Source organism: Oreochromis aureus, linkage group 17 (assembly GCF_013358895.1).
Source record: "Oreochromis aureus strain Israel breed Guangdong linkage group 17, ZZ_aureus, whole genome shotgun sequence".
Classification (NCBI taxonomy): domain Eukaryota; kingdom Metazoa; phylum Chordata; class Actinopteri; order Cichliformes; family Cichlidae; genus Oreochromis; species Oreochromis aureus.
This window is the reverse complement of record NC_052958.1, coordinates 25,095,449-25,116,065: the sequence shown is the minus strand read 5'-3', so window position 1 is coordinate 25,116,065 and position 20,617 is coordinate 25,095,449. Positions and strand designations below refer to the sequence as shown.

The 20,617-nt window shown below is 39.1% G+C and overlaps 1 protein-coding gene across 1 annotated transcript in view; it reads right to left on the bottom strand.

Annotated features, from left to right (window-relative positions):
* Positions 1 to 19,951, bottom strand: part of LOC116320837 (phosphodiesterase 4D interacting protein) — an 86,151-nt gene extending 66,200 nt beyond the window's left edge. Inside the window, exons 1-3 of the mRNA XM_039601064.1 lie at positions 19,486 to 19,951; positions 13,646 to 13,689; positions 12,096 to 12,163 (exon numbers count right to left, since the gene is read on the bottom strand). Of these exons, the coding sequence (XP_039456998.1) occupies positions 12,096 to 12,163; positions 13,646 to 13,689; positions 19,486 to 19,511 (138 nt within the window). The 5' untranslated portion in view covers positions 19,512 to 19,951. The remainder of the gene's footprint in view (positions 1 to 12,095; positions 12,164 to 13,645; positions 13,690 to 19,485) is intronic.
* Between the last annotated feature and the right edge of the window lie 666 nt (positions 19,952 to 20,617).

Genomic DNA, 20,617 nt, shown 5'->3' with positions numbered 1-20,617 from the left:
AATGGTAAAAAGTAAAGCCTTTTAGATTAAATGAAAATGCATTTTCTCAGTAAGCTATAGATAGCTACACTTTGTCACTGGTTTTATTTCCCACGTTGCATAACCAACAACAGCTGAACATAATTGAGAGTATCTATGTTTGTGTTGTGTGTAAAGCTCTGGCTGACAGCTACCACAGTGTCAGTCAGTCTGTCTGTGTGAAGAATCCAAACATATAATCATTCTGAGGACAGAGGGGACTTCAAGACAGCTCAACACTTTGTGGCTTTGAGCTATGTGAAGGCTTTAAATGTTTCAGATATCAGCGTTCAAAACTGTTTTGTTTGAATTTTCATGGCCGCATGCACCGCCTGCTAGTCTTCACACCTCTTTTTTAAGTTTAAATGAAATACAGTACGTCGCTTAATTGCCAAATAATATTTTTTTTTCCTCTTTGGACTTACTATTTTTGATACAATGTTTCTGCCGCGTTAAATGAATATAAAACTGCACACATGGGAAAACACCGTGGCACTGCCAGGGAATTATGTTCCCCCAGTGCCTGGTTGCATGGTCCAATGTTGCGGCTGTACTTCATTAGCTATCTCCTCTTTACCTTTCTCTGACAAATTCAATAAATGCTCATCTGGTTCCAATTAGGCTCTCGTTAGCAATAACTGGCCTGGTATTTACTAACAGCATTACTCAACACTAGCTGGCTTGGCTTGGCTATACTAATCTGAGACAGGCCACGTAGCCTTCTGGGCTTGTTAGTAACTTGCCAATCAAGTCTGCCCTTCAGAAACCCGTTATCTCTAAAAAGCCTCCACATGAATATCCCCTAGTATTTATAGTAAACAGTTATTTTCTGTTTAGTCCCAAGAAAATGCTAGTTTAGCTTACCAGCAGTTATACATGTATCTAATGCTGATACATTTCTATTTTCTCTATGCAATGAAGTACCTTGGAAGTGCCATATAGTTTTAACGAGGTACTACCAAAAGACAAATCAAATAGCATCCAGGGTAGATATAAAATACAAACTGGGAAAAGGTGTGGGTCTTTAAATTCAAAGATCCTCTGAAAGTGCAAAAGACTGCACACTGCACACTGTTTTTCAAAGCTCATGAAAGAATGTAATTATTTTATGTAAAAAACCTTTAATAAAGTATAGTATATGTGGTACTGGAAAATATTTTTCCATGTTCAGCTTAACGTGTTTTTCAGAGGTTGTCTTGGAGTTGTGAGGTATTTGTACAGCACTCAGATTCATCCACTGTGGGTCAAAGCTTCTTTTTTCAATGGAGAATTTGATGGTCTAATTCTAATGTTTCACTGGCAAGAGAAAATATTTTCACAGGGTGGAAAGGGTACTCTTACTTGGAATTCCAATATTAGGGAAAAAAAAGAAAAAAGAAAAGAGTAGCTTTGAAAACATGTACATTGTATACACACAACAGATTTTAATAGATGTTCCGTATTTGTATATGAAAAATGAACAGATGTACTAATGACTGTTTTCAGTGACGAATTTATTCATATTTTATTTGAGGCTGCCAAGTTGCAATCACAAAAGCTGAAAACCCAGGACAAAAAGGGCAGTTCTTTGGAGGTTAGCTCAAAAAGAAAGTCGAATCCAAAAGACTCCCATGTTAAAATTCACAACTTTGAAGAATTAAAAGGGTTTAGCTTCTCAATTTTTAGAAACTAATTTATGTGGAATGAATTGCCACTTTAGCTGACTGTTGTCAGGAATTTTTAGGTCTGTTTCTGTTATTTCTGTTATTGGTGTTGTTTGGAGGACTCATCTGTTAAACAATTAGGCCTGCTATGTAGTACAGACTGTTCAAGAAGTCTGTTCTTCAGTTTTGTTGACTGAAATTTTGTCTGTTACTAATTAATACTCATTAGCAGATACCTGTGCGCCCCTGCAATTTATTAATGCTTCTTGTTGGTCACTTCTGGCTCCATGACAATATAAATACATATGACCAAATAAATTAATTACAGTTTGTTTATGGTAGTGAAACAACAGTATAGTTCACTGATGTTTTTTTAATAGTTTTTTCAGAACAGTGGAGCTCTCTGGTCCAGGGGAATGGGATGTGTTAGCTTCTAGATATTCACACTTGTTAGGAGGATACAATCATTGTATTCATCCTGTAAAGGGTTTTTCAAAATCTAATCAGGTTTCAACATGTTGAAATAGTCAGGAGCATGATGAAGAGAAGCTGCTGAGTAGTACTTAAGCACATAAATACTATTGAGAATGTCAGTGACAGACAATATAAGAGCAAATGGAAGAGTGTTAAAGAGAAACAGAGACAGATAAAGCAGTGTGGGACTAATGTAGACAAGTAGAAAATTTCAAATAGAAAAGCGAGCAACTGATGAAAGTCAGGAGTTTCTTTAGCTGCTCCTGGTCTTCCTTTCCCCCCTCTGCTAGTAATTATTCCATTTCAAGGCTCCCTCAATCACAGATAAGTCAAAGGGTTTACCAAAAAGCACCTGTCCCCAAAGCACAGAAGAAAAACTCTCAGTTTCAACACTCCATTCTAATGTGCTGATTCCAGGAACCTTACATTGGAAATAAATGATGACACATGGGTGCTTCGACCAGTTCCAACTGAGGATTTTTTTTTTCTTTTCAAACATACATTTTTCCTCCCTTTTTCTCTGGCAACTGGATAAGTTTTCTCTGGTATGTGAGGGGGGAGGGAGGAAAAAGAAGGTTGTCTGTACTGAGGTCTGTTCTGCACATGTTCCTCTTTCACAACCTTTTATAAGTTATCCCAACTGAGGAAAAGAAAGAGATTTAACAGTGGGAAAGAAGAACAACAACAGACAAAGTCAGAGTCTGCAGAATGTGTCTGAGGAAAAAAGAGAAAGATGGGTGGAGGAGAGGAGATGACGAGACGGCTTTGATTACACGCAGATCTGGTTATTACCAGCCTGCAGAGAGACTCTATTAAACAATAACAAATGGAGACCATCAGTCAGTCCATCAGTAATAGGCTACAACAAGAAGTCGGCTGATGGGAAACACACATACTAATAGTCAACGCAGGCAGACTAAAAAGATATAAAAGCAACTTCTTAAAAATCTAAATTAAATTTCCACTCTTAGGTGTTTTTGAAAGAAAAGTGTCACATTTGCCAACTCTTTGGCAGTTTAAAGGAAAAAAGCCTGTTTGGCTAACGTGTCTGTATTGCCTGAGTCTATGGTAGACGGTAGTGACGCATTGAAACTTTTGCACCTTGTGGATGTTTGGCATCCAAATTTTTTATCACTGCAATCTTTTCTTTAAGGTTTCTGAGATTAAAGTTTACCTAATTTGCATAGCATTTATTAGTTATGTTGTCTATGTGTTATACAGAAGCATCTTTGCTCCGAGTCCATCCCAAATGACTAAATTCCTCACCCAGCACTAAGGAAGAGCCCAGTAATCCTTCTGAGATGGCTGAGCCATTTGTATCCAAAAGTTTGTTCTTCAGTACTCACAGCTCATGGCCATATATGAGGGTAGAAATGTTCACTGGCTGGTAAATTGACAACTTTAATTTCATGTTCAGCTGTCTTTTCACCAAAAAACACTGGTACAGCATCTACATAACTGTGGAGACAGCACCAATCCTTTTGTCATCTCCCATTCTCCACTTACTCATGAACAAGACCCCAGGACATGTCAGCTTTTCTACTTGGGGCAGCAAGTCGTGACTTGAAGTAGACACTCCACCCTTTTCCTTGGTTTCAGATTGGGAGGACTAATTCTCCAACATGCAGAGAATCAACCAAGTATATCCACCCCTGTCCACTGACTCTCACAAAATTTCAAATCAATTCAGAGCAATTCAGTTTTATTTATATAGCACCAAATCACAACAACAGTTTCCTCAGAGGATGTTATATTGTAAAGTAAAGACCCCACAATAATACAGAGAAAACCCTAACTATCACATGACCCCCTATGAGCAAGCACATTGGCGACAGTGGGAAGGAAAAACTCACTTTAACAGGAAGAAACCTCGAGCAGGACCAGGCTCAGGGAGCGGCAGCCATCTACTGCAACCAGTTGGAGGTGAGGGGAGGAAGACAAGACAAAGACATGCTGTGGAAGATTAATACTAACTAATAATTAAATGCCGAAAGGTGTATAAACACATAATGAGTAAAAAAAGATGACTGAAGAAGAAACATGGTAATCCCCCAGCAACCTAGATCTATTGCAGCATAACTAAGGAAGGACTCAGGGTCACTTGATCCAACCCTAACTATATACTTTATCAAAAAGGAAAATTTAAAGTAGTCTTAAAAGTAGAGATGGTGTCTGTCTCCCAAATCCAAACTGGAACCTGGTTCCACAGGTTAATTCAAATATGTAATATTCATACACTGCTCAAAAAAATTAAAGGAAAATTTTGAAAACACATCAAATTTGAATGCTGAATTTCTATAAACGACTGGATAATATGTTAAGAGCAAAAGGATACCGTATCATTTGTTGGAAATAAAAATGATCAACCTACAGAGAGCTGAATTCAAAGACACCCATAAATCAAAGTAAAAAAATGATGTGGCAGGCTAGTCCATTCTGGAGAAATTTAATTGCAGCAACTCAGAATGGTACTGTGTAGTCTGTATGCCCCCCACGTGCTTGTATGCATGCCTGACAACATCAGCGCATGCTCCTAATGACACAATAAATGGTGTCCTGGGGGATGTTGTGCTTGATCAGGACCAGTGAGGTCCTTGCAGTTAATGTTTCTAGCAGTCTTTGTTGTTATAATGAAATCGTAGTCAATAAAATTTTGAATGTGTTGGAAAAAAATTTTTTTTAGCTTCACAACAGTTTACATGTTTGTTGCCATTTCCTGAACAAGCTGCTATGAATTATGGTCTTGTAAACCAGCTATTTTCCTCAGGTGGTGATTGTTAGGATTTGTGGAGGGTATTCAGACTGTGGTTTCTCTGCCTCTCTGACCCCAGAATGAAAGACTGGCTATACTATTAGAGTAATTGCAAGATATGGCCTTCCACTAAGTTTTTTTTCTTTTTTGTGCCATTTTGTTTGTAACTGTTTCCATATGATTGGTTGGGCTCATGGGAGGACAGATGATGAAATATAACACACAAATCCCATCTAAATAACAGAAAAACACACAATAGAGCTTTCTGTATATCAAATGCACACATTAATATATACAAGCACACACGCACACACACACACACACACACACACACACACACACACACACACACACACACACACACACACACACAGTTGGGGTTGTGATCAACTGAGTTGTTTAAAAATGATTTGTTGACATGTAAGAACTCCAAAGTAAAATGTTTTAATGCTTTCCAGGAACGACATAAAATACAAAACTGTCAGAAATAAAACATAAAAAAGTTATGATTATGAAGGGTGAGTCAGTGTGGTTATGTTGCTGGTCGAAGGGGTTGGAAGCAGATTACTGTGCATTTTTACTGAACAATTATCATCCATGACCAATGCTGTGATCAACTCAATATGTCTTCTTTGACCCAGTGGAGAAGATCACAAATTGCACAAGCCTGGGACCAATTAACAAGTTATAGGCGTGCATGGACTACCAGTATACTTTTCAGAGTCGATTTGTCTCTCTTTCCAGCTGGTGGCGCTAGTGCATCTCACTGAAGCCTGTCCAGATTTACACTGACTAAACATGCTACTCTTTCCTATGGCCCACAGGCAATACAAGGTCCTGGTCTTCTGGTTAAATAAAAAAAAATGACACTGTGTGTGAACACCAATGCATATACCAAAATTTTCAAAGCAAATAACAAATCAAAAGAGAAATTCCTTCCACCTCATTGTTCACACAGAACAGACTGAGACATTTCTGTTTGTCAGTGTAGGGCAGCTAATTCAAGTTTGAGTAGATCTGCTGATTTGCTCAAAGCTGAGCTCCTGTTTATTGATCTGCTGCATGTCTGAGTACTGCTGCGGTGAAAAGTGACTCCTCTGCTGTCAGCATGTCTTAACACTCATTAGCTCAATCAGCGGATACCCTGCAAAAAATATGATCAGGACCTACCATCCTTGAAATGCACAGAGTCAAGCAGCAGAATTTCTTAGCAGTTTATCATAGAGGGAACAGGCAAGCAGAGCTAACCAGCGCTGGCAGTATTTAGAACAAAACACACAGCTGTTCACAAGAACAATCAACTGATTAAGAGGATGTATGATTTCATATTTTTAACTTCGAGGGTGCAGACAGACAACAATAGTGTCAATACAATAGTGAGAGATTTGAGAAAATCAGTTTTGAGCTCTGTATCACAGTTCAATATCACTGAACTAATACAGATTTGGATATCATTTCCTGAAATACAGACAATACTCTGACATTTATTTATTTATTCATTTATTTATTTATTTATTTTACAAAGACTGCAGAATGTCCATTTCCTGTTCTGAAGGACAATGCTCTGTAAACTTTACTTTGATTTTTAATTTTTGACAGAACAACTAGGTTATGTCTCAGTGTGTGCCTCTTGTATCTAAATAGAAGTCATGTCCTAATTTGTGCAAATGACAGCAAACAATTGAAATATCTCTGAAAGCATTTAGATTTAATGTCCATCGATTTATTGGAATAATATGAATTTTAAAAATCTAACACCACTACCACTTTAAAAATGCTAAATTTTATCTGATGTTCAGTGCTCACCCCAAACAATTGAATAGTTTATGTTTTATCATACTTTCTTTTAATGGAGGGAGACAGCGCATCAATTAAAGACTCATAATGTCTTAAGTAAAGTGTAGTTTCTAAACTGATTTCCATGTCATGTGAAATTAGTATCACATGACCCGCTTGGCATCTTTCTTGGCCTTCAGACAACAATTCGGATGGCTAAAGATCCAAACGGGACAGGCAAAAAAAAAGAAAGAAAGAAACAAAGAAACAAACAAAAAAAAGACATGAAAACTCCTTACAAAGCATGGAGGTCACTAACCATTCGTCCAGCACCCTGAGACTCTATGAGCAACAGAAAGAGGGAGGGGGAGGAGGAGTGAGTGTCAGAGCCACAATACAGGATGAAACATGGAGCATTCGGAAATACCTCAGGAAGATGGGCCCCTGAGATGAGCCGTTCCAATAGTGCCTCAGACACATGAAGATAGATGGTGATCAGGAAGAGGAACTATAATGAAAGACCAAGCCTCTGCATGGCATGTACCATCAACAGATCGAGTGGATCAGAGCGCAGAGACTCTGATGACAGCAGCACAAGAAGAGACCTGAAGCACCAGATCCACAGAGGCAGCAGTTTACCAAGGCTGACAGGACCCAAGCTGGCCTGTGTGCAAAGATGCCCCTGTGACTAACTAACACATAGTAGCAGGATGTAAGACGCAAGGTTGGGCCATATACACTGAGACAGGTAACGAACTCGCCAGTGTAGCCAGTGAAGCCAGCAACCTTGCCAGTGCAGCCAGTGACCTCAAAAAGCAGAAAAGCACAAGAAGCAAAGAGAAGATAAAAGACTCAAGAGATGAAGGCAATTACCAGAAATGTTCCATTTAAATCACACACAGACCTGGGTCAACTGCAGGATCGGCTGTCTTTTTTTTGTCTCTGTACAATATTGAACGCGATCCATTACTGCCACTCTGGTAATGGTAATCCATCTCTGACAGACCTTTCATAGCATATGTGGCTTTTTAGAAGTGAACACTGAGACTGAGGGCAAAATAACAGATTAACAACCCTAATTTGTCCTGAGGTTTTAATGGCCAAAATTATATGCAATCTTCCCCCTGTCTTCTATCAATCTAAGCGTCTCCGTGGTCGGTTTGAATTTACATTTATAGTCAGCCATGTGCTTTCAATTTCTTCTGTGGACTAATAAAGGCCATTTGAGAAAGGGGCATTTTGATTGGGTGATTTCTCTTTTTTCTCTTTAAAAACCTCTGGACTGCAGAGTGTGAATGTTTGACAGTTACAAATGCTGCTCTGGCAGGTTCACATTTCTTTCAACCAGCCAGCGAGAGGACTGATTCTTTAAGCTGACGCAAATGTGGAGAGAAGACAAACTGTGCACACACACACACACACACACACACACACACACACACACACACACACACACACACACACACACACACACACACACACACACACACACACACACACACACACACACAAAACCTGGATTCAATAATCCAGACTGCTCTATTAAGATGAGAGGCCGAACATACATAACCACTGTCAGAAAAACTCAATGTAAAACTACGGAGGAAATGAAAGTTCAACAAAGTTTAATGTGATCCATCAGAATATTTAAATTTTTCAGACAAGAACCTGACTGTACTGTCTCTGCGCCATACTGAAAGTTAGTTGCTTCCGTTTCTTATAGTTTGAGAACCTGAACTGTAAATACTTCTGCCTGACGAAATTCTGATAAATCATTTTCTTAAAGTCTTACACTGTGACTTTTACAGTTTTGTGCCAGGTTTCTGAGATTTACCACATCTGAAAATATCCAGTACAGTGAAACTTCCGCGTGGTATTGTATAGTTTGCACATCCATACTAGACTAGTGTAAGAGTGGGACATCAACAGTTTTTGTAAAAGACATTCCCACTGTAAAAAAAAAAAAAAAAAAAAAAAAAGTATAGAAATAACAGACAAAACATTTGTTGCACAATTTATCAATCAGAACTACATTCAGAGTGAATAAATCCCAAAGTATTGCAGAGTCCTCACAAAGTGTGGGACAATTTTCACAATTTTAAAGATTTGCACAGAAATAGGAATATCTCTGCAAAGGCAGATTTCTTTATCAGTTCCAGTGAAAGAGAATAACACCCAAATACAGCAAAATCCAAAGTCTATAGTCTATATAGCAGGGGTAGGCGACTCCAGTTGTTTTGAAAGGCCAAGACAGATTCCAAACCACTGCTTTTTAAAGACATTTTTTATAAACATGTGCAAAACAAGGCACTTCAGAAGTTTTCACTGTTTACTCTAGTTTGAGTAAAGTTACGCAATAAATTATTAATGGCAGTACCTGAAATCTTAAGTTACTGGCATTATATAATATATGCAATATATAAAACTAGCCTGGTACTTTACATGGCAGCAGTTTAAGGAAATAAACTTATATATAAAATCTGTTCTCTGGCTCACTATAAGAATGACCAATCAAAATGTCTGTGTTAAAATAAAACAAAATCAAATCAAAAATAAAGCAACCTGAAAGGCAGTTCTTCCATCTTCAATACAGTTACTTTTTACCATAATCATATTATCATATTTAATCTGCTAAGTCTGTTTTCAAACTACTGTGTTTATCTTTAATTTTACCACTGTGCAATCCTCCCTCCCCCTTTTTAGTACCCACAATTGTTCATTTAGAGTAGCAGAAATGTTACTGACTAAATTTTGGAATTATTTTAGATGAAAATTTAAAAAAGAAAAGAAAACATCAATTAGTGCTCACCAGGTTCAAATTTAGATGATTGTGTAAAAAGTGTAAAAAAAACAACAACTCTTTGCTCCTTGAAAGGATTCTTGCAGGTCTGCAACACATTGGCTGTAATTCCAATGGCAAGCACTAGTAGTATCATCCCACTTTTCTCATCTTTGCAAACAAAACCAGTATTAAGTTGACTCCTAGTCTGCTCTATATGTAGTACTATGTGTGTACAAATAACCCGACTCATCCTTTCATCCCTTCATGGGACCGTCAGAGTGAAACTTCAAAGCTACCCACACACTGTAATGTGGCCTCCAACCAACCAGCCTCTTCCTGTAGCTTCAGAGAAAACACAGTGTATATGAAATGCACAATATGACAGTTACCATGGAGATGTGACGTTCTTCTTCTTGAAATCTGAGACCTAATTGAGTTTTTTCTGCTCTCTACTCTGTACCTGTTATTACGACATAATTATGCAATTCTGAACTTCCATAAAAGCTATTAGAGCTAATCTCATTAGCAGTGTATTGCTCAAGGACGTTTTTGATATTTAGAAAGCCTGAACCATAAATCGAGCAAACAGCAGTGATAAAGAGACAACCCACTTCCACTAAGTCACATATTATTTCTCTGAAAATGTTAGATTTCTCTTTGTACTTTAGTTTTCTTAGAAGTAGAAAAATATAAACTTAGTAATCAGACAACATTAAACATGTTTAATGAATAATCAGAATTATCTCATTACACTACAATGCTCTGCATGGAACACTGCGGTCCTTCCATTTATTTTAACCATTCCTACAAAACAGCATTTGTTCTTATTTTTAAAAAGGAGACAATCTGGTACAGGTTTAACACAATAATTAGGCCTGATCTGTAATCTGGTGTCCCTGAACAGCAACACTGGAAGTAGCATGATACTCCCATAGCCAGCCACTTGTCTGTCAGGCCCTAATTTGAGTCACTGAACTAGACTGCTCTACCCTATTTGTGGTACTGGTATGGAATCATTTAATAAATATTAGGATTTACTGTGAAGTATAAAGCATAGAAGGAGATGGTGGTTCAGTTTTGGTAAAAAAATCTAGGATTTAATTGCAGGTATCTGTGTGTTCTTTGCACACGTACAGTTTATGGAAGTAGTTTTGCAATCATTAGTTGACAAACTTAAGATTCCACCCACTCATCTCTTTTGGGTCAAAAAGCCGATGTCACTGTCTCACAGTTGTGATTAAAAAAAGCAGTAGTAGCATAAAATATAAAATGAGGTCTTTTAAATCTTTTAAAATATTGACTGTTTATTTGTTACTGCCTGTTTATACATTCAGAAATAACCTTTTGGAGAAACAAAAATTAATCAGGCAGTTTGTCCTGTGAAAAAATATAGATTCGATCTTCTCTGGCTGTAGTTTGAACTTTCATACTTCACTACAGGCCAAACTCACCACTGTTCAACATTATTACAACCAGCAAATCCAGCCTGTTTTTCATCTATATTTCTGTCCTTCAATAAATGGGGTAATTGCAGCAAGCACCTACAGAGTTATATCAGACCCATAATGCTAGTGGCAGAGATCCCAGAATTCATTACTGCGGGATAGAAACAGACCTAGAGGAGCACCATGCCCCCCATTTCATTGGTGTTTCATACAGACTGTTTAATTTCCAACCTCTAAAAATATTTTGTATATGCAGGCTTTTAAAATGCATTAATCTCTCTTTTTTTTATATGCGAGTCTGTATTTGTGTTAACCATCTGATCATGGAAGTGGACAGCAAGACTGAAACGTTTGACATTGGTGTTAAATATATCAAATGAAAATGAGCTAGAACGCATGAAGTGTTGGTGGCATCAGCTGCAGTAAGTAATGTGAACAGAGAATGCTTCAGATTATAAGATAATAATTTCATTGCAGTGGCATTTTGTCAGGCAAATCTAAAGTCACACTGGTGAAAACTGTATAGAAACTAAATGTAGAAAAAATAGTGGCTATATCATTCAAAAAGCACCCACGTCATGTCCAAAGGATCACCAGAAGGGATACGTTTGATACCTTTTAATATCACAGTTTTAAAAATGTGCTGGCACTTGTTGTTGTTTTTGTTTTTTGGACCTTACTGTAGGCAGTGAATGCACAGTCTGCAGTTTTTCAGTTTCAGTTAAAATATACCCCAACACAAGACTCACATACTCCAAACAAATGACACCTTGTGCACTACTGTGGCACACCAGCAAACCTGACAGAAATAGTGGTCGACTGAGTAAGAGGTCCACAAATTAGAAATAGTTTTACAGTCTGTCTAAAAGTGGCAAGACTGTGGAAAACCAGCTTTAGTAAAGGGAACTCTCTAAGTCATGAGGACTTTCAGTTGCCACATCAACTTCCTGAACACACCTAAATAGTAATTAACAGTGGGCAGAGGCAAGCCTGGGCCTGTCTGACACACAGTAGATGACTAACATTAGTGTAGTCTCATCAAGTTCACAACTCAACAGCTATTTTCTTGCAACACTAGGAGATATTTGTTGTTTCTATCAGCTTGTTTCTATCTACACCAAACAGTGTGACATATCTGGCCTCGGTCAGTATCAAAGGAATGCTCTGCTTTCTGCACAGGTTCGTATCTGAGCCCATATCCTTACCTGTTCAAAATCTCTGAGGCTGTGCATCTGTACTGGGGGTCCTTTGTCTGTTTCGTCACCTGAGAAATCTGCACAGGTAGAAGAAGAAACATGTACACATCAACTCTGTAAGCTTACGGCCATTACTCTCAGAGGAGCTATTCTGCTGCAGGAATTTAATATCCTTAGGGTTTTCTGTGTTTATAGCTTTATAACACAGAACACGTCTGCTGTATACAATGTGTTTAATAGTAAAAAACAAAAAACATTTGATCTGTAAAATGCTGATTAAATCTCCTCATGAATGCTTTCTATTTACAGTAAATTTGCTCTAGATTCTGAGAATTATCAGTGCAACAGCAACGGGTAAAATTTAAACACTTCAGGGTTTTCTGAGCAACATCTCTGAGACGGTGTGATCAGCAATCACCTCGTTATAAACCCATTAAACCTAGTTACAAATGGGCTGTGTGTGTCCTTATACACACACTCATAGAATTGATATAGTAAATTGTGGTCCAATTGAAATATTTCCAGAGGTCTAAAGACATTGCAAAGCCATGCTTATCCCCTGTAACAGGCCAGGAGTTTTCCAAGAAAACTCCACGCAATACTTAGAATTCGATTCGTATAATAGTTTGAATTTTATTCCTTTAAAAGCAGGGCCAATTATCTGCAGGAGAAAGGGGGTGGTGGTGGTGAAGGGCAAGATCCCAAGGGGTGTAATCACGTTAGCTTTGGCAGAGTTTATATTTCTAACGGTTCTTTAAAATTGCAGCACATTAAATATTATTAAAAAGCTGTTGTGTAAGAAGTTAGAAGGTATCCTGGATCAAGTGCTGAGATGTTAGCTGCTGCAGTGCCTGCAGCAAGCCAGGCTACAAAACACTACAGATCACCGATATATGAATGACATAATAGTGGAAGTATGCAAGCACAGATTTTGTTTGATTGGACTTTTCAGAACCATCATTAACATAATACATTACTTTTGTCCAAATCCTCATCACATTTAAATCACACTTGGATGGCTAGTCTTAAATTTAGAATTACATTTTAGGAAACATTTATCTTCCTTTCAAGCGTGGGATGATTATATTTAAATGGTAGATGTCATTGTGGTCGTATTAAGTTAGCACACCTTGTTTTATTTAGAGTGACGCCTCAGGTTTTTACTGTCAGCAATTAATACTGTGAATTTTGACGAGTAATTTCATGTCATAGTCCTGGTCTTTGACCCAGGACGATGATGAAGCTAGAAGCCAGAGAACAGTGATGCCTGAGGTAATCAGAGCACTCAGGGCAGTAACCAGCAAACTGGGTGAATGGATCCAACAGATCCCAGAAATCACTTTGGAGATCTGTCCTAGGAAGTGCAAAGATACTTCACAGGCCATCAAGCTGCCAAGGTAGGAGTTTTCTTAAGTTATAGGACCCAAGTTTGAAGGATAAAGGCAGCTTACTTACAAAGAAATGAACCTTGTCTAATTTTTAGAAGCAGGAGAAAATGCACATTTAAAAAAATAAGACAAGCACCACTTTGCATTTGTAATAGATTAGGAGACACTTACCCATCATGCTCTTTGGTCTGGCCCGTTTATCTGCACCACAGTGCCTGAAAACAGAAACAGCTATCAGTAAAGTCCCTGAACATTTTCCCATGCGTCTTCACCAGCAACCACATAATGATCCTTATCTTTGCACTAAACCTGTTTCCTGCTGGAGTCCTGTCTGCATGATGTATGAGTGAAAATGTGGTAAGTCGTACAAAGCAGTAGGAATGAGCAGAGCTGCTTCACACTGCCATGTCAGAGAAACTGACACTCACATGCTGCTGGTGGAAAATGAGTCAGCAAATGCTTCAAGTCACACAGCCATCAGTCACCAATGGGGAAACAGTAAACAAAGACAGCATGGAATAATCCAAGAACTCCTTCCACCAACTGGCCATGAAACTCTAAAGGGGCTTCTTAGAGACTTCCTCATTTTTGGGACCTAATGTTAACTAACCTGTGCACCCCTGCTAATATACATGAATTACAAGCCACCATATATAGGAGAATACTGTGATTGGTTGAGGTTGGTTAATTAAGTTACACTCCTGAGACATATCCTGTAACTGGTAATTTTAAAATACTTTATGAGCTAATGTTATAAACTACCTATCAACAAATCCGTGCAGTGATAGCTAGATGGCTAACTTTTTTTGCTAACATTGCATTGCCAAATTACTTCACCAGCTAATATGATCTGTTAGAATAACTTGCGTATATCAGATGATATTTATTCATCAGTAAATGATTTATTATCCAAAAGCAAAGACTGAATTCATGTGAATTAATGGTTGGCAAGCTAGCCAATTTTGCTGTCATTATACCGTTATAACCTGGGGTCAAAGCAGCCTGGAACACTGAGGAATGGTGTTCCGACACCTTTAGTTGAAGAGTAAATAAATCTGATTGACAGTTTAAAACAAAATACTGTAAAGCAATTTCATTTTTTAAGAGCTGCAGTCTAACGGTCCTTTTAGCTGTTTTTTTTTTTTTGAGACAGTTAAGCCACTAAATAATCCCACATGCACACATCCTTTTCTCATCTCATTCTCTTGATGCGTTCATGGTTAAGATATAACCATAAGTTATATAAGTTGTGTCCAAGGTACTTCAGCATCTAGCTAGCGCCACAGAAGTGGAGTGAACAAAATCCAACTTTTTTGAAGTGCCGGGTAATTTCAAATTCATCATTTTAAAAGGCTCAATATATGATATATGACACACAAACTGTTTCTGTGCAATTTGGCACATAACTTGACACAATGGGTGCAGTGGCTGTATTTCCAAGGGAAGAAAAAATGTTAATGCGTGATCATTTTACTCTCTGAGATGGAGAGTAATATAAGAAAGAGGAGACATGAGAGGAAGATGAGAGATTCTTTTCTAAGGTAAAGACTGCTCAAGAAGTGGGGTCACTGTAGCTCAGGAGGCAGAGCAGAGCATCTACTTATCAGAAGGTTGCTAAAACCCAAATTGCTTTCTTATGCATCCACTGGAGTGTGAATGATTGTGAATATTAGGGAGAAAAAGCCCCGAAAAAGTGGTTGTGTGATTGAGTGAATGGGGCATGATGTTTAATGTGCTTTGAGTCCTCAAGTAGAGTAGAAAAGCATTATGTGTAATTGCATTGGCTGTATTTTTAGATAAACAGTTGTATATAACTATTGTTTACAAAATTTGTGCATAAGTTTTCAAAATTTACAATTTATATTTGCATTTCAAGTCATGAAAATAATTTACTAAACATGTCTGTGGTTTTTACAGTAAAAAATATATAACTACTACTAGGATTTTATGTTTTTTGTGTGATTTTATATGAAATGTATACCTACTGCATTTGAATCATCTTAACCATATGTAACACCGGATTATGTGTTGCTTTTTTTTCTTTTTCTTTTTTTTTGATTTTGCCACCCCATTTGATTTCCATGCCAACCTAAGAAAATTTCTCCTGATGCGCCCCTGATCAACCAAGATTTAGGGTGAACCCATGAGACCTTGCCTGACCCTATCATGTGACTTACTGAGATCAAATGACCCAAGATGTGAGTGGGCGTTAAGGTGTCTGGAAAAAAATCTCAAAACTGGATTATAGATGGCAGACAGTTGGTGTCGCAAGCCACCCCCTCTGTTCAAACACGGTCGTTCACAGTGGACATACAGTGGCTTGCAAAAGTATTTGGCCCCCTTGAACTTTTCCACATTTTGTCACATTACAGCCACAAACATGAATCAATTTTATTGGAATTCCACGTGAAAGACCAATACAAAGTGGTGTACACGTGAGAAGTGGAACGAAAATCATACATGATTCCAAACATTTTTACAAATAAATAACTGCAAAGTGGGTGTGCGTAATTAATCAGCCCCTGAGTCAATACTTTGTAGAACCACCTTTTGCTGCAATTACAGCTGCCAGTCTTTTTAGGGTATGTCTCTACCAGCTTTGCACATCTACAGACTGAAATCCTTGCCCATTCTTCTTTGCAAAACAGCTCCAGCTCAGTCAGATTAGATGGACAGCGTTTGTGAACAGCAGTTTTCAGATCTTGCCACAGATTCTCGATTGGATTTAGATCTGGACTTTGACTGGGCCATTCTAACACATGGATATGTTTTGTTTTAAACCATTCCACTGTTGCCCTGGCTTTATGTTTAGGGTGGTTGTCCTGCTGGAAGGTGAACCTCCGCCCCAGTCTCAAGTCTTTTGCAGACCCAAGAGGTTTTCTTCCAAGATTGCTCTGTATTTGGCTCCATCCATCTTCCCATCAACTCTGACCAGCTTCCCTGTCCCTGCTGAAGAGAAGCACCCCCAGAGCATGATGCTGCCACCACCATATTTGACAGTGGGGATGGTGTGTTCAGAGTGATGTGCAGTGTTAGTTTTCCGCCACACATAGCGTTTTGCATTTTGGTCAAAAAGTTCCATTTTGGTCTCATCTGACCAGAGCACCTTCTTCCACATGTTTGCTGTGTCCCCCACATGGCTTGTGGCAAACTGCAAACGGGACTTCTTATGGTTTTCTGTTAACAATGGCTTTCTTCTTGCCACTCTTCCATAAAGGCCAACTTTGTGCAGTGCACAACTAATAGTTGTTCTATGGACAGATTCCCCCACCTGAGCTGTAGATCTCTGCAGCTCGTCCAGGGTCACCATGGGCCTCTTGGCTGCATTTCTGATCAGCGCTCTCCTTGTTCGGCCTGTGAGTTTAGGTGGACGGCCTTGTCTTGGTAGGTTTACAGTTGTGCCATACTCCTTCCATTTCTGAATGATGGCTTGAACAGTGCTCCGTGGGATGTTCAAGGCTTGGGAAATCTTTTTGTAGCCTAAGCCTGCTTTACATTTCTCAATAACTTTATCCCTGACCTGTCTGGTGTCTAAATCCAATTGAGAATCTGTGGCAAGATCTGAAAACTGCTGTTCACAAACGCTGTCCATCTAATCTGACTGAGCTGGAGCTGTTTTGCAAAGAAGAATGGGCAAGGATTTCAGTCTGTAGATGTGCAAAGCTGGTAGAGACTCACCCTAAAAGACTGGCAGCTGTAATTGCAGCAAAAGGTGGTTCTACAAAGTATTGACTCAGGGGGCTGAATAATTACGCACACCCCACTTTGCAGTTATTTATTTGTAAAAAATGTTTGGAATCATGTATGGTTTTCGTTCCACTTCTCACGTGTACACCACTTTGTATTGGTCTTTCACGTGGAATTCCAATAAAATTGATTCATGTTTGTGGCTGTAATGTGACAAAATGTGGAAAAGTTCAAGGGGGCCGAATACTTTTCACTGTAGATGGCCTCTTTCACTCCTCTATCAAACGGTCTGTCTCCTATGTCCAAAATATGAACATTTGCATCCTCGTAACAGTGACCTGTAACCTTTAGATGCAGATATAGTCTCGTCTTGTCAAGGTGGCTCTTCTATGTTGTGCCATGCGTTTATGAAGTGGCTGTTTGGTTTGTCCAATGTAGAGGTCTGAGCACTCTTCTCTGCACTGTACAGCATACACTATGTTGTTTAGTTTGTGTTTGGGATTTTTGTCTTTGGGGTGAAACAGTTTTTGTCTGAGGGTGCTGCTGGGTCTGAAGTACACTGGGATCTCGTGCTTGGAGAAGACTCTCCTGAGTTTCTCTGAAAAACCTGCTACAAAAGGGGATGACAGTGTTGTTCCATTTGTCCTTCTGATTCTCTCTAGTTGGTGTCTGACCTTCTTTTCTGTGCATCTTTGGTGATTTGATGAAAGCCCAATTAGAATAACCACATGTTTTAAGAGCTTTCGTTACGTGTGTGTGTTCCTTCTTTTTCCCTTCTGGCATAGAGGGAATGTTTTCTGCCCAGTGTTTCAGGGTCCTGATTACTACCAAGTTTGTGTTCCAGAGGGTGGTGGGTGTCAAAGAGTAGGCACTGGTCTGTTTGTGTGGGCTTGTGGCAATGTTGAGGTTTCCATTTTCCTCAGCGTGGCAGACTGTTATCCTTTGTCTCTTCCCTGTTGAACTTTAAATTTCTGTCTAATGAGTTGATGTGAGCAGTGAAGGATTCAACTTCTTGGGTTTTAGTTTTGACCCAGGTGTCATCCATGTATCTGTACCCATGGCTAGGTGCTGTCCTTTTAAAAGAGCCAGGAGCTTTTCTTTCCACTTCCTCCATGTAAAGTTTGGCTACAATAGGTGACACTGGGGAGCCCATGGCACATCCATGTTTTTGTCTGTAGAAACCTTTGTTGTATTTAAAATATGTGGCCTTAATGCCGAGATCTAACAGTGTGCAAATCTGACTGGGGGTGAAGCTGGTTCTGTTTTCCAAGGAGCTGTCTTCTTGTAGTCGTTTTCTGAGAGTCTCCACTGCCTCAGTTGTAGGTATGCAAGTGAAGAGTGAAACCACATCAAAGGACACTATGGTTTCATCTGGATCCAGTGTAAGTTTCTGGTCCTTGTTGGTGTAGTCAGTGGAGTTTTTGATGTGATGGGGTTGTTCCCCACAAGGGCACAAGGATGGTGGCAAGGTGTTTGGAAATGTTGTAGGTAGCTGAGTTTATACTGCTAACACTGGGTCTGAGTGGGAGTCCTTCTTTGTGGATCTTTGGAAGTCCGTAAATACAGGGTATAGCATCCCCTGGGTATAGACGATGGTATGTAGGGCGGTCAATGACTTTATCCTTCTCAAGTCTTGTAGCCAACTGTTGACTTTTTGTCATCAATTTAAATTTAACGTGAATCTGAATCTAAAGTGGTATTAAGCTTTTTAATAACAGGTGCCAAATTTCAGCTTTAAGGTGGCCACAGGTTTGATAGTGGCAAATGTAACAAAGGCTTCTAAATTGTAATATAATGTAGTTGCTCCCTGGCTGCCCTGAACTTTGTGTCCCCCTTGCCAAATTCCACTTTAACCCCAGACAATAACATGTAGAATATTTCCATTTGTTGGACCGCAGCAGCCACCAAATCGTTAAGTTTTCAGTCATCTCATCAGTTTTAAGAACAAGCTGTAACTGGATGACACTATATATTACACTGTTAGTGTAATAGCATGAATTACTTTTAGCATGAGAAATAAAACATGACTAATGGGCCCACTGTTTTGTAACATGCCTGAAGGGGTTAAAATAACAACAGTGGACACAGATAATTCAGCTGTTTACTTTGAAATGACTGCAGTTGGCTGAGCTAATTTCAATGTAATACTGACACAACAGCTCTCTTTTCTACTAAAGGTAAATGAGACTTTCAGAACAAAACACATTTATAAAAGCACACTCACACATGCCTATACAGAACAAAGAAATACAACACACTCACACTTCACAAACCATGCACATTCATTAAACTGACTCATCATAAGCGCAGTTGCAAAGGCTTACCTTCCTCTATAAAGAAATCCACTCATTTTTCAGCTGTATCATTTAAAAACAGCACAAAGGCTCAGCACATGTAAGTATGTCCTCATCTGTCAGGTGAATAGTCCTTGGCCTCAGCCTTCGGAGACCCGAAGATATCCGATTACCTCTTTGCTGCCATTAGAGTTTCAGTAAACAGTCAAACCCAGGCATATTACAAACTGCAAATAGCAGAGTTGCAGAGAATCTTCAGAGTCAAAGCAGAGTGACCACAGTCAGGCTCTTCGGCCACGAGGCTCCCAGAGGAGCGAGCCAAGCACCCAGGCAGTCATTTGACGTGGCAGCGAGAGTCACAGAGAGACGTGGTAAACAGCACCGTGGAGCAAAGGTACACAGAGACTGCCTGGTTCACCATGAAAGAGTGATCTGTCTCAGCATGCTCCACAACAGCCGCTTCACCAGGTATGTGTGCGCGTGTGTGTGTCAGTGGGTGTATAAACCACACCAACGTTTTCCTGCCATTTCTAATAAAATACTCACTGTCTGTTGACTATTTGCCCCTGGTACTTTTTAAAGGCAGGTGAAGCACAAGGAGGATACCTGTGTGTTTGATAGTGTGCATGTGTGTTTATGCACACCTCCTTCTCCCTGTAGGTGTGTCTAACATGTTGCAACAGGTAAAAGGTGGCATTTAGACACTAATTTCCTCCAACACAAAACACTGAACTGCTTTACATTTTTTCCTGGAGAAAATGTTCAGATCCTTCACATAAAAGCAGCATTAAGCGCCTCTATTATCACTCTGTTGAAAATCAGTTTAAAAGAATCACAGTATAGCTGTGCCGACTAGATCTGAACAAACAAGCAGCACATTGAGGTTGGCCGAGGGAGCTCAGGATCAAAGCTAGACAGCTTTAGGCTAGGAGTCAAAAACAGTGGTCTGGATCAACGTTCGTGGAAATTCTTATTCAGTGCTTCTCCAAACAGGAGGGTGTGGTCTTTTAAAGTGTGAGTCTGTGTGTAGGGAAAAAAATCAGATTTGAACTGTTTGGTCTACAGAAAAAATCCTATGGGCACTTTTGGGTGTGCCAGTTTATTAACACAAAGGATCAAATTGTATATTCATTCACCTGAGAAACAGGCCTTTATAAATTAA